Source organism: Arabidopsis lyrata, assembly GCF_000004255.2.
Source record: "Arabidopsis lyrata subsp. lyrata unplaced genomic scaffold ARALYscaffold_6, whole genome shotgun sequence".
NCBI lineage: Eukaryota > Viridiplantae > Streptophyta > Magnoliopsida > Brassicales > Brassicaceae > Arabidopsis > Arabidopsis lyrata.
In genome coordinates, this window is record NW_003302550.1 from 24,680,293 (window position 1) to 24,693,427 (window position 13,135).

General features: G+C 39.5%; 3 protein-coding genes across 4 annotated transcripts; 2 read left to right on the forward strand and 1 right to left on the reverse strand.

Moving 5' to 3' along the window:
* Nucleotides 1-271: 271 nt before the first annotated feature.
* Nucleotides 272-3,602, forward strand: LOC9311084 (plant UBX domain-containing protein 9). 2 transcript variants are annotated; one of them, XM_002872885.2, is made up of 10 exons: nucleotides 272-498; nucleotides 806-867; nucleotides 967-1,474; nucleotides 1,555-1,638; nucleotides 1,713-1,823; nucleotides 2,071-2,187; nucleotides 2,334-2,483; nucleotides 2,883-3,011; nucleotides 3,105-3,161; nucleotides 3,308-3,602. In XM_002872885.2, the coding sequence occupies exons 1-10, from the start codon at nucleotides 415-417 to the stop codon at nucleotides 3,416-3,418; spliced, it is 1,413 nt and encodes a 470-aa protein (XP_002872931.1). In that variant the 5' UTR covers nucleotides 272-414; the 3' UTR covers nucleotides 3,419-3,602. The 2 variants fall into 2 exon arrangements, with proteins under 2 accessions (XP_002872931.1, XP_020879299.1); XM_021023640.1 differs by having other exon boundaries at nucleotides 2,071-2,170; nucleotides 2,332-2,483; nucleotides 3,308-3,595.
* LOC9309001 (probable methyltransferase PMT15) lies at nucleotides 3,516-7,186 on the reverse strand. Its single transcript, XM_021023638.1, has 5 exons — nucleotides 6,364-7,186; nucleotides 4,933-5,143; nucleotides 4,543-4,840; nucleotides 4,051-4,449; nucleotides 3,516-3,973 (listed from the first exon to the last, which is right to left on the reverse strand). Exons 1-5 carry the CDS (start codon nucleotides 7,042-7,044, stop codon nucleotides 3,661-3,663), a joined length of 1,902 nt encoding a protein of 633 aa, XP_020879297.1. The 5' UTR covers nucleotides 7,045-7,186; the 3' UTR covers nucleotides 3,516-3,660.
* Nucleotides 7,187-9,114: 1,928 nt separating this feature from the next.
* On the forward strand, nucleotides 9,115-12,603 carry LOC9311085 (probable methyltransferase PMT13). The gene is made up of 7 exons (XM_021023639.1): nucleotides 9,115-9,749; nucleotides 9,991-10,194; nucleotides 10,268-10,478; nucleotides 10,573-10,834; nucleotides 10,942-11,316; nucleotides 11,474-11,569; nucleotides 11,660-12,603. The coding sequence occupies exons 1-7, from the start codon at nucleotides 9,315-9,317 to the stop codon at nucleotides 11,880-11,882; spliced, it is 1,806 nt and encodes a 601-aa protein (XP_020879298.1). The 5' UTR covers nucleotides 9,115-9,314; the 3' UTR covers nucleotides 11,883-12,603.
* Nucleotides 12,604-13,135: the final 532 nt, after the last annotated feature.

A 13,135-nucleotide genomic window follows, 5' to 3' on the forward strand; every position in this document is an offset into this window, starting at 1 on the left:
TTGACGAAAATGACGAAGATGATAAAGAACTTGACTAAGAAAGCGGCGCGTAATTTGCTTCATCGTTTTTTTTGTTACACAAACTATTGGTTGTATATGTAATCTCGTTGATAATCATGTATACTCTGATTCATATTAATAAAATTGGTTTAGATGTTAAAAAAAAAAAAAAATGTATATGAAATTTTAGAAAATAAATATACAGAATTGGTAGAGTATAAAAGTAATTGAGGATGAGATTTCAGAATTTTATTATTTATTGATTACGTCACTGTTGTGGCGACTCATCATCGTTCGTCGGTTCTAATCATCTTTTCTTAACAAAGCAAAATACATATTAGAACGCCGCTGCTTCCATAATTCCCGGCGAGCTTGTTCTTCTCCAACCGACAGCCACCGATTTCTCCGGCGGAAATGGTCATTCCGACGAGAGACGCTATCCAATCTTACATGAGCATCACTGGCGCGTCCGAGTCACTAGCGATTCAGCGACTTGAGGTTCTTTCTTTTCTTTTCTTTTCTTTCTCCGTCAGAACATTATTTCTCTCTCTCCGGTTCTCCGAGAAGACACTTTCACGGAATGCCTTCACCCAAAATTGACGATAGATAGTAATCTAGAGAAGATGTGGTTAGTTCTGCGATCAAATGTGTAAATGCTGCTGATAGATTTGAAATGTTATTGAATTGGGAGAGTTAGGGTTTTAGGTCTTGTGCATCGAACTCGCTTGTTAGTCTATCAGTGTAGATCTATGAATCGTTGCGTTATTGCACTACTAGAAGTTGAAATTCTGTGAAATTTGATCAGGAACATGGCAATAATCTCCCTGAAGCCATCAATTCCCACTTTAGAGATGTGGAAAGAAGCATGTATGTTTCTCAATCTTCTTAACAGTTTTTGAGTTTCTCTTCTTTGATTTTTCTTTTTTCATTGTTTTGTTGCCTTTCTCTTTTGGGTTGTCCTTCCAGTTATGATGACTCAAGCTTAGAAACTCGTTCAGACTACAATGTTGTGGAAGATAACAATCACGTTCGTGGTATCGAGACTAGGCCAGTCAACGAGCCTAGGCCAGTCCCAGGCGCACTTCCATCTATCCTCTCGGCTGCTCGGGCTTTTAGACCGTCTTTGCTTCTAGATCCCAATTACAGACGAAATATCTTTAGGCAGCTCAGCGGCTCTGCTCTCTCTGGAAGTCCTTCGCCATCACCTCACACAGGAGAAGTCACAGGGTTCCCTGCTCACTCTATGTGGGGAAATGATCAGACTCATCCTCCTCCTCGACTTGGAGAGGTTGGAGACGGTTATGCTAGGCACTCACCAAGCTATGGATCCCAGGTCCATGGTGGGACTCATAGGGATGCTGAATCACCCGTCCATAGCAACGATGCAGAAGAAGAAATGATCAGAGCTGCCATTGAGGCATCGAAGAAGGATTTTCAAGAGGGTCGTCACAACACTAGATATAGTTTGGACAATGTATAGTATTCTAGCTTCACCCACCCTGTCTAGCTCCTTGTTTGCATGAGCCTCACATATTTTTTTTGTTATTGATGCAGGATCCATCTAGCGTTTTATCTCCAAGAGAGGTTATTAACCGGGAAGATGAGGACATTGCCCGTGCAATTTCGATGTCCTTAGAGGTAGGCATTGATAGATATTTCACCTGCTATGCACGATATAGGCGATGTCTCACCTTAGCGTAAATGTCTTTCAGATGGAAGAGCATGAGAATGCGTTGCGAGAACAACTAGCTGAATTTATGCCTCAGTCCGTGGAGCATCATGACCCATGTCAATCTAATGCAAATGAAAGTACCAGATATCAGGTGTGAAACTTCTCTGCACCTCTAATAAGCCTCTATCTTCCAGCCTTCTGGTTCATAAACTATCGAATAATATTATATGCATGCTCATTGGTATAGTATGGGATGCTTCCCTTTACAGTTTCACCAATTTAGTTGGTGGACATCTATGTTACATACTAAGTTAGCCACAGTTTTATTAATTTCTCCTTAATATAGTGTGTTGAAGCTCTTTAAGCTATCTTGCTAATTAAGACCTTTACACTTGAAGCCTGGGAGCTCTTCAGTGCAAGACAAGCGTGAAGACATGAAACAAAAGCAGCCAATTAATACCAGCTCTCAGCACAGACATGATCTCCAGAATGTTGAAGCTTCTTATCCTGAAGAGGTAAATTATTCGAAACTAGTTCGATTATTCTTATCAGTGAAAGCAGCCAGTCAAGAACAAATTAACATCTTATTAATGACTAGCTTCTAGTTGATCATGTGTTCTTCTTACCCTGTTTTCACCTTCTGTTGCTTGACTGCTACTAGTGGGGTGGCATTCCGTCAAAAGAGCTACATGAGGCAATAATGCTGGAAAAGGCACTCTTTAGTGGAGTAGCTAAAGAAAGTGCTTCGCATAATAGTCAACCTGGAGTTCTCAAGGAGTCACAATCTCCCGATAAGAGGGTCGTTGGACAGGTAACCCGATTTTCTTGTGAGGCATTCATTAGTTGGAACATAAACGTTTACATGAGCATAATCCAGGTTGTGAACGACTCCTCTGCCATAGATCCATAGGTAGAAGTCAGTCTACAAAAATAGGGCTTGTAATCAGAGTGAGCCCGTAGATTTTCAACCATCAACAAATTCTATATGCTCAGTCTGTCAGTCAATATATGATCATCGTGAATCTTAAAGCAAAATGGTTGTGAAATGTGGCTAACATTGATTCCATGAGTAGAAGAAATCCTTATCTTAGGTATCCTTTAGTTATTTTGGGTCGTAATGCCCTGTCCAGTAAAAGCTGATATTCCTTTGGTTCGTCAATTTTATTGTTTATTCTCATTTTCACTGTTTTGGGTACCTCACTTGTGGCAGGAACCTGAGAGAAAGGTAGCTTTTCCCATTGAGCCGTCAGTTGAAAATGAAGATGCCATCACTCTACTTGTTAGAATGCCAGATAGCAGCCGTCATGGCCGTCGCTTTCTCAAATCAGACAAGCTTCAGGTGAAGTTCACGAGTCTCAACTCTCAAGTGATTAGCGAGGTAATCAAATTTTACGTATTCAAACTTCCCTAACAGCTGTTTTTTGAATTGCAGTACCTTTTTGACTTCATAGATGCTGCTGGATTAGTCAAACCTGGCACATATAGAGTGGTAAGTCCTGTGCTGTGCGATAGATATTCTCCTGCATTATTTCATTGCAACTTCTAAGGATTTGAGTTTTGCCATCCCCCGCATTTTGGTTCATATTTTCTGGTAATACAAGCTTTATAAGTGGTGTAAGTGTTTTTGGTAAACAGGTTAGACCATATCCTCGACGTGCTTTCAGCCTTCAAGACGGTGCCTTAACCTTTGAGGAACTCAGTCTCACCAACAAACAAGAAGCGTTGTTTCTGGAATTACTGGAGTAGCAGTGTAACCAGAGATATTAAGATAGCAGAAACTAGTTGAAGTTCAGTGTACTATATGTCTGTAAGCGCTTTCGTAGCTAACTGCATAGTCACACACTTAGTAGTAGACTCTCTAGTTCATTCGCTCACATTGAATCTCCGGTTTGAAACAATTTATCGGGTGTTGTTTCTTCTTTCCCCCAAAGTCTATTAGTGTGTACAAAATATTTGAAGAAAAAAAGAATGGAATATTGCAAGCTTAATCAAGGATCTGATGACTGATCAGGCGCAGGTGCGGTCCAGTACTCCTTCACAAGAAACAAAATCTTCTCCCTTTCAAGAGGTCCGTTCTCATGATCTCCTATTCTCCCTTCCCATTGCATCGCATCTGTAATCTTCTTCGCTTTGGTTAACACATCAATGTCGTCTCTGATGATCACACTTCCCTTTGGTCTTAGAATCCTGTCCATTTCTAGCAAGATATCTTCCATGTCACATCTGTCTTTGTACAGACTGAACACTGAATCAGCATGGATGAAATCGTACGTTCTTGGGTAAGTTGACATTGATTCACACCTGTTATGAGTTCAAAAAGAATCAATGAAAGCTTCCCAAGAAAATGCTTATACGGTTATTAAGAGTAGGAACCTTACCAGTTTTGATACGTTCCAATCAACCCTCGCTCATAGATAACTCCAAGGGTGTTGACACTGGCCTCCACGGGGACAACGTTCATGACCCAGACTGGATCATCGACTAAGGCTGAGGCGAAACCCCCAAGATGAGCGTTCATGTCAAGTAAGTTTCTGTATCTTCCCGTCTCCGCTAGCTGCTGGTCATATTTCTTGTAGTAAGACACTCTTCTCTGCCATGTCTCTGTGTTGCTGACTAAGTCATCCTCAGTGATCCCTTCCAAGCTTCCACTTTTGATCCTCGGAGGAACAGCATTCAATCTCTCAGGCCACCTCGCCAACTGTCCACCCGCTACTTCTTTGATCTCAGATCCTGTTACTTCCGGCAGCGGTGTCAAACAGGTTTCAAGCTTAGTGTACCTGAAAACCAAAACAGAGCAAACCATGGTCTAGTCAAATACAAATCTTCTGTTTTAGTGAGACAATCTCCTCTTGTGTAGTAATCTTATATACCAGGCCTGGTCGGGTAGTGTCTGGTGGCAGAACGGAGGGCGTCTTAAAGCTATCCGATTGCGCTTACAGTGAATATGGTTGGTGGGTTTCTGCCATACCGCAAGATCCTCTCTCTGCACCAATTTCTTCCAACACAAGCTCCTAGCGACCCTCTCGATCTGAGACTGCTCCGAGTTGAGATCGTCTCTGGTTCTCTCCCAACCCTTCCAATGTCTCTGCCAGTTAATCGGCGGTCCAGACAGAATCCAATACCCACCCGGTCTCAGTACCCTATCCACCTCTATCAGATACGTCCCATCTGCTCACACCAAGCAGTAGTCAAAACACACACAAATAAGAAAGCAGCTGCAAAAAAAACAGTGTGTGACTAGAGGGTGAGTGTGAAATTACTGTATTGGCCCCAAGGAATGAGACATCGAGAGCAATGAGCGATGTCGAAGGCTCTGGCCGGAAATGGGAGTCTGATAGAGGCTAACACTCCTATGATCGCAGGGACTCCTCTCTCAAGTGCGAACTGAACTTGAGCTTCGTGTGTGTCTCTTGGTGCAAACGACATCGTTACGATGTTCCTCGACATTAGATACGCCCCAAAGCTCGCTACCTATTACCATCATTATTTTAGACAGTCGATAAATTCACATAACCTATGATCGTAAAAGCTATAATTAAATTTACCCATTTACATTTACATCAATAAGACAAAAAAAAACAGTTTAAAAGTCTTTTGACCACTTTACTTCCATATGAAGATTGAAACTATCGATGCTAAGAAATCCACATTTTCTATCTGATGACTCTCTAGCCAGCATTTACTTAGTTGTACCTGTACTACAATTTAATTACTTGTTGGGATTAAAAAGGTACTCTCTCCGTTTCGTTTTAGTTGTCGTTTAAGGTTTTTTCACACAAATTAAGAAAATCATTAAATTTTCTGTTTTACCCTTTATTAATATATTTTATAAAAAATTTCATTGGCCAAAACATTAAAACAGTAGGGATAAAACTGGAATTTTCACCAAACATTTGCATTGAAAACCTAAAACGACAACTATTATGAAACGAAATTTAAATCTTAAAACGACAACTAAATTGAAACAGAGAGAGTAGTAATTAAAAGCATTACAGCCTGATTAACAATAAAATAAAAAATATAAAGTTGTTATTCGTTACCAACAAGAGAAACATAATATTAGGAAAACTTAGCAAATTGTTTCTAGTTTTGATCCTTTTGATTTTTAGCTACTTGTGACTTTCAATGCTATAAATTCCGTATCAAGACAATCCTATCTATCATTCTCACTCTGCTGTGTCAGAATATTCTCCTAGTCATAAATTACACAACTGAACAAAATTCTAACCTTTCAATTTTGCAAAAACAATTAACAAATAGTACATCTAATTGGGTATGATATCACAGGCGAAACTGGAATTAATTTCTCTGATTTGACCTAAATCAACTAATAAGAGCGTATATAAAATAGTATACACGAATTTGCATTAATCTATGAACAAAGGGAACATCAATAGATGATTTCAATGTAATTGCACAATCATCAATTAGTTTGAACTATACAACTTATGACTAGTTCCACTAAACCCACTACATAACACAAAACAAATGTCCACATAAAATTGCAAAAACAAATATGAGGCATAAATGTCAAAGAATCAGAAAAAATTCAAAATGTATGACATCACACAAGCATGGCATGAACATGGTAGCATGAACAGAGAGCCAAAAAAACAGAGACATCACATGAATAGTACAAAGAAACAAAATCAACAAGGAACAAAACAGAGTGATCTTAAGTCTTAACTTACCCCACATCCAGTATCAATGGCTGTCCGAATTGATCCGTCTCTGAGATTTATCAACCGTCCGATCTCGTCGATGTAAGCATCAGCTCCACGTGGAAACATCGTACCACCACCAGGAAATAAAAACCTATCCTTCTCATACCTTACCCAGTTCTGATTCTTCTTCTCCACCGTTAGTTCCGTGTGCGGCACGTTAGCAAACCACGCCACGTCACGGCTCTCCGGCCACCGGAAAGATACCGTGTAACCGTACGGCGCTGGAATCCGACACCGGAGTATCTCGTGTTTTTTCGGACAGTGTCTCTCTCTGTAGATTAGCCTCTCTCTTGGGAAATTTAAAGACCGATTCACGAACTCGCATGGCGTGTACTCCGAGAATTCAACGCCGCACGATGGGATTTGAGCAACACGCGCCGCTGTCGCTGTCGGAGGAGGGTCAGGGGCTGTGTGACTGGCGGCGAAGTTGAGAATCGGTGTGGTTTGGTGAGGAAACGTGCAGGGCACGGACGTGAGCTCGTGGTTGGAAAGGGAAGAGCGTGAAATTCCTCCGCCGGAGTGTTGCCATACTCCGACAAAGTAAGAGGCGGCGCAAAGGATCGCGATTAGAATGACGCGGTATAGATTCGTATGTTTTGCTCTGAGTGATAACTTCGATAGCTTTGACGGCCACCGATAGTTTGCCATGACTGGCCGGAGAAAGAAAAAAAAAAAAAACGAAACTTTCTTCGGAATTTCACAAAATATGTGATTTGTCTCCTTTTTCTAAGTTTCTTGGTTGCATGTGTAAGTAAGATGAATGCTTTTTATTTATACAAATGTGAGGGAGCTTTTCAATATATCGTCCCACCTACGTAGATTATTAAATATTTATTATATTCGAAAATTTTCTAATTTTCCATATATCTTTTTTTTGAAACAGGGTTAAATAATTTTCCATATATCGATCTATTATTAATCTGACAATGGTCTTTTTGATTTTTTGTAAAGTTGGCATTGCTTTGGAAGTTAATTCATGATTCTGTAATAACTTAGATTCTTGTAGGAGTATTGAATAAAAATCTTTAAAATTGTTTTCTTTTCTCTTTGTTATCGTCATTAATTGGTTTAATAAAATGGATGCATACACAATTAAGTTAACACAGCACTTAGTCACTTTTAGTAGTCTTAAATCACATAAGGCAGGTGTAATGACTACAGTGGATTTATTACTCGTCTTACCATTTAAAGAGATGCGATTAAAGTTGAAATCTAAAATTGTTTTTCAATTTAGTTACTAGATGCATATAACATTAAACACAGCACTATAGTCACCTAACACGCGTAATGACTATAGTGGATTAATTTACTATACGGTTAAAATAGAAATCAAATTGTATAGCAATCAATTAGTGACACTATAGTATTTTGTTCAGCTGACGATTCCAAGCGACGCTCCGGCGACGCGTAGCACGTGAATGGCTTCGACTGAATTTATTACAACGTTGTACTACAATATAGAATGTGGACTACTGCTACTGTTGTGTGACTGTTCTATCTTGATCTTTAAAAAATTGGAATTCAATGTCCAAAAAAAAATAATGAAAGATATTGCAGCTGCTTTTTAGCCAATGGTTATCCTAATATGACAAAAATCGCTCAGGCGTGGTCTAGTGATTGTAAGACTAGGGGAGGTTATAATGAACTACCCCATGTTCAATCTATCCAAAAACTATTCCACAAACATGTGGGTGTTAAGGATTTTCACATGGCTCTCTTGGTCCCGGGATTGGTCGGATCTCATAACCTGTTGATATGAGGACTAAAAGAAAAAATAAAATTATGCGATCTAAATCGGAGTTTATGGTATATATTGAACCGGATCACCCGAATTGGAAAAAAGCAAAAAAAAATGACAAAGTAAATACGCATAAATTAATTATTTATGTGTTTAATTTGAATAAGCTATATCTTATCTTCCATGTACGTAGAGAAAGAAAACGAAATACATTGTATATGACCAGAGGAATATAAACATTGAGCAAAAAATACTTTTTTTTGTTTGTCTAAAAAAAAAATGTAACGAAAAATGGTTGATTGCTTGTGTATTGTGTGGACTGTGGAGCGTGAAACATCGTAGCGGCTAAGACGTGCAGTTTCCCAACCTTGGGAGGACTGAAGATCATCAGGTGTGTATTCGTATTCATATTCATATAAAATCTACCTCTTTGGCGGACGTTTTTTCGGGGTTGTAGGAGATTTTGTTGAGAACGTTTTGTTTTTATTCCCATAATTAGTTCATGGTTTGAAGCAACAATACAGACTTGGGAATGGGTTTTAGAGATATAAAGAGCTTGCATTTGAGCTCCCATGATTCTTCTCTTTTTCTGTTGTCTTTGACTACAATGACTAGAGACAACCCAAACTGGTCTATCTATCTTTGAACATCATAAGTTCAACACATGAGCCCATGAAATTTGCTAGAAGCGTTGTGGCTGATCTACGACTGCCTAAGCCTTCCTATGTCACGCAAGGATGTATTTGACAAAAAACACAAATTTGATTACCGATGTATGTAAAATGTAATGTAATGTGACCAACTGATGTGTTTGTATGTTATATTGGACCGTCAAAGGACGATTCATTAGTAATATCATTTCCCATTAGCGGGCCCAAGTTACATTTCAAGGCCCAAGTCCATTAGTCTCCCCAAAAAAAAAAAACTACTATAATCAACGACCTGAAAAACATTCCATTAAATTGTATTCTTAATTCAATTTCGCCAGACAACAGACGCTACTAAAGCACTGAGAACACACACAAATGGGATCGATCACACACAACGGATTGCGATTTGAGAAATAGTAATATTTTATAATCGCCGACAAAATTCTTCAGATCTCCAAATATATAATATAAACCCTAAGATTTGCATCTGATCTGGTCTCTCGAAGAAGACGAGTGGTGAAGCTAAAGCTATGGGACACCTGAATCTACCTGCATCGAAGCGTAGTAGTAACCCTCGTCAATGGTGTCTCCTCGACATCGTAACCGCTGCTTTCTTCGGTATCGTTCTTCTCTTCTTCATCCTTTTATTTACTCCTCTTGGTGATTCCATGGCTGCTTCTGGTCGGCAAACGCTGCTTCTCTCGACGGCGTCAGATCCGAGGCAACGGCAGCGATTGGTGACTTTGGTTGAAGCTGGTCAGCATTTGCAGCCGATCGAGTATTGTCCTGCGGAAGCTGTTGCTCATATGCCTTGTGAGGATCCCAGGAGGAATAGTCAGCTTAGTAGAGAGATGAATTTCTATAGGGAGAGACATTGTCCTTTGCCTGAGGAGACTCCTCTCTGTTTGATTCCTCCGCCTTCTGGTTATAAAATTCCTGTTCCGTGGCCTGAGAGTCTTCACAAGGTGCTTTTTTCTTATTGGATTCGAGTTGCTATAACTATGGTTTTGTAGATTATATATGTCAGGATAGTGTAGGCCGATCATTGCCTAGGAGTGAATTTAGATTCAAATTTCTGCAAAAAAGCTTTATCGATAACCTAGTTATTCAGTCATGTTCTTGGAATGCTTTGAGCTAGTTCGATTTCTTTGGTGATGTCTGGTTTTGCATGGACTGTTAAAGATGATTGTTGTTTAAACTTTGTAGATCTGGCATGCAAACATGCCTTATAACAAAATTGCTGACCGGAAAGGTCACCAAGGATGGATGAAAAGGGAAGGGGAATACTTCACTTTCCCAGGCGGTGGCACTATGTTTCCTGGCGGAGCTGGCCAATACATTGAAAAGCTTGCACAGTATATTCCGCTTAATGGTGGAACTTTAAGAACTGCCCTTGACATGGGATGCGGGGTAAGAAACATCATTAGTCTTTTTATATTACGTTTGTCTTTGTATTGTTATAATACTGTTGTAAACCTTTCAGGTAGCTAGTTTTGGAGGTACTCTACTATCTCAAGGCATTCTAGCCCTCTCATTTGCTCCAAGAGATTCACATAAATCGCAAATTCAGTTCGCCCTGGAAAGAGGAGTCCCTGCATTTGTTGCCATGCTTGGCACTCGTAGACTCCCCTTTCCTGCATACTCCTTTGACCTGATGCATTGTTCCCGATGCTTGATACCTTTTACGGCTTACAGTGAGTCCCTTGGGTTACACAACTCTTCTTATGTCGTGTGTGTTGCGGTTTTTAGCAGTAATTATTCTTATCGGGCTTGGTGATTTGTCTGCAGATGCAACTTACTTCATCGAAGTAGATAGGTTACTGCGCCCTGGAGGCTATCTTGTAATCTCTGGCCCACCTGTACAATGGCCTAAACAAGACAAAGAATGGGCTGATCTTCAGGCAGTGGCTAGAGCTTTGTGCTATGAGCTAATTGCGGTTGATGGAAACACTGTCATCTGGAAGAAGCCTGTTGGAGATTCATGTCTACCAAGCCAGAATGAGTTTGGGCTTGAGTTGTGTGATGAGTCTGTTCCGCCAAGTGATGCATGGTGATTTTTTCTTGTCGTATAATTTTGTGGATGTGACCTTTGACCTGTATGGAAGCCATGTAAAAGACAAAATTGAAGTCTTTGTTTTTTTTTTTCGCCTTTTTCAGGTATTTTAAATTGAAGAGGTGTGTGACCAGGCCATCATCCGTCAAAGGAGAACAGGCTTTGGGAACTATTTCCAAGTGGCCGGAGAGGCTTACTAAAGTTCCTTCTAGGGCCATTGTCATGAAAAACGGATTGGATGTGTTTGAAGCAGATGCAAGGCGGTGGGCAAGACGCGTTGCTTATTACAGGGATTCTCTTAACTTGAAGCTGAAATCTCCAACTGTCCGCAATGTCATGGATATGAACGCATTCTTCGGAGGCTTTGCCGCAGCCCTTGCATCTGATCCTGTGTGGGTTATGAATGTCATTCCAGCTCGGAAGCCATTAACTCTTGACGTGATTTATGACAGAGGTCTCATCGGTGTTTACCATGATTGGTTAGTCACTTTTGTTGTTTATATATTTGATCAAAGCAAAGACTTAGATATATTATCTCTCTTGTTCTGTATCTTAGCCGTTGCCAGCATTGAGGATTGAAATATCTTCTATTTCGCAATTCCTGAGATTCAAAACCGTATTATTTGTTTGTTGCAGGTGTGAACCATTTTCAACATATCCCCGCACGTATGATTTCATCCATGTATCAGGAATTGAATCACTGATTAAACGACAAGACTCAAGCAAATCGAGGTATAACTAACTTAAAACCATTCTTGATTTCGAACACAGGTCTCTATCTTATTTACTTAACCTAAACTGAATGGTCTGATATGCATGCAGGTGTAGTCTAGTAGATCTAATGGTAGAGATGGACAGAATATTGCGTCCAGAAGGAAAGGTTGTGATCCGAGATTCTCCTGAAGTGCTAGACAAAGTCGCACGAATGGCCCATGCTGTAAGATGGTCTTCTTCTATACACGAGAAAGAACCTGAATCCCATGGAAGAGAGAAGATCCTTATTGCAACCAAATCTCTCTGGAAATTGCCATCAAACTCCCACTGAAGACACAAAGAAAGAAGAAAGGAAGAAGCTCTTCTCAATCTTGTAGGTACTGTCACTTTCTCTCCAGCACCCATCTGTCTGTCCCTAAGACACCAACCAGATGATATACTTTTTTTGTGTGTTCGTGACATTGCATCTAAATGTATTACAATCGTATAATGTCCTGATATTGTTAATTCTTGGTCACACGTGGTTGTGTCAGTGATTTATGTGAGAGGGGTCTACCTTTTAGAAGCAACTTGTGACCTACATGAGTAAAGTATGCATGTGACTCTGCGTATAGTTTTGTACTAGAGACCATGTATTAGTAGGTGCACGTCCTGGATACGTATTTATGTATTGAACAACTCCCAACTTACTGACAATTCCTATGATTCAATGTTTTAGTAAAAAAAAATTGTTGTGGTTTTATGGATTTTGGGTGAGAAACGGACACAATAGAAGAGTTCTCTTTTTCAGTACTTGATTTCAGGTGGGGAGACATATTTTGGTAAAAAACCTGAGAGAGAAAGAAGTCTCCAATTGGATTGGAAAAAAAGTTGAGGACATTAATGCAACAAAGGTTTGGTCGTCCCGTCCTCTTTTGAACCATATTTGTTGTCTCAATAAATGATCTTATGCTATAACGTCCAAGACAATCTGATCGTTTTATTTATCTGTTTGAACATAACATCATCGACACACTAGAGGATTCAATTAGATGTGACTAGTCTTGATGGAATTTTCTTGTAGAAAAGTCTAGTCTTTGCTATGTTTCAAACGGTCTTTGGTTTGTTTCTATGTTCAATAATGTTATATAATGGTAAATTCACAGATATTTAGCAGCGGTATAGTTCATTATCTTGTTATCGTTTTCAAATTTTATTTTGAGGTTGAAAGTTTCACATGAACATGGTCGATAGTCTGGTCTTTTTGATGTTAACATTCACATAACACTTGGAAGTTTTGAATTTCAATTTTATGGCTTTGGCAAAAAGAGTTTCAACTTATTTTTGCTTTGTGCCTTTATGGTAGAAGTTTGATCCAGTGCTGTTAATTGGAGTTGAATAGTTTGTGCTTTGTGGTAATCTAGTAATTACCAAATTTAACCCAACAATGAAAATGACGTTGTCCTTTATATCATCAAACAGAGGAATGAAAATTCCTCTTTACTTTTCAACCTTTTATTCACCAAACTAATTTCTTCATGACTCTGTCACACCAATAAGAGAAGCCAGACCACATTTTCATTTTGTGGCAGACTCTTCTTTCTT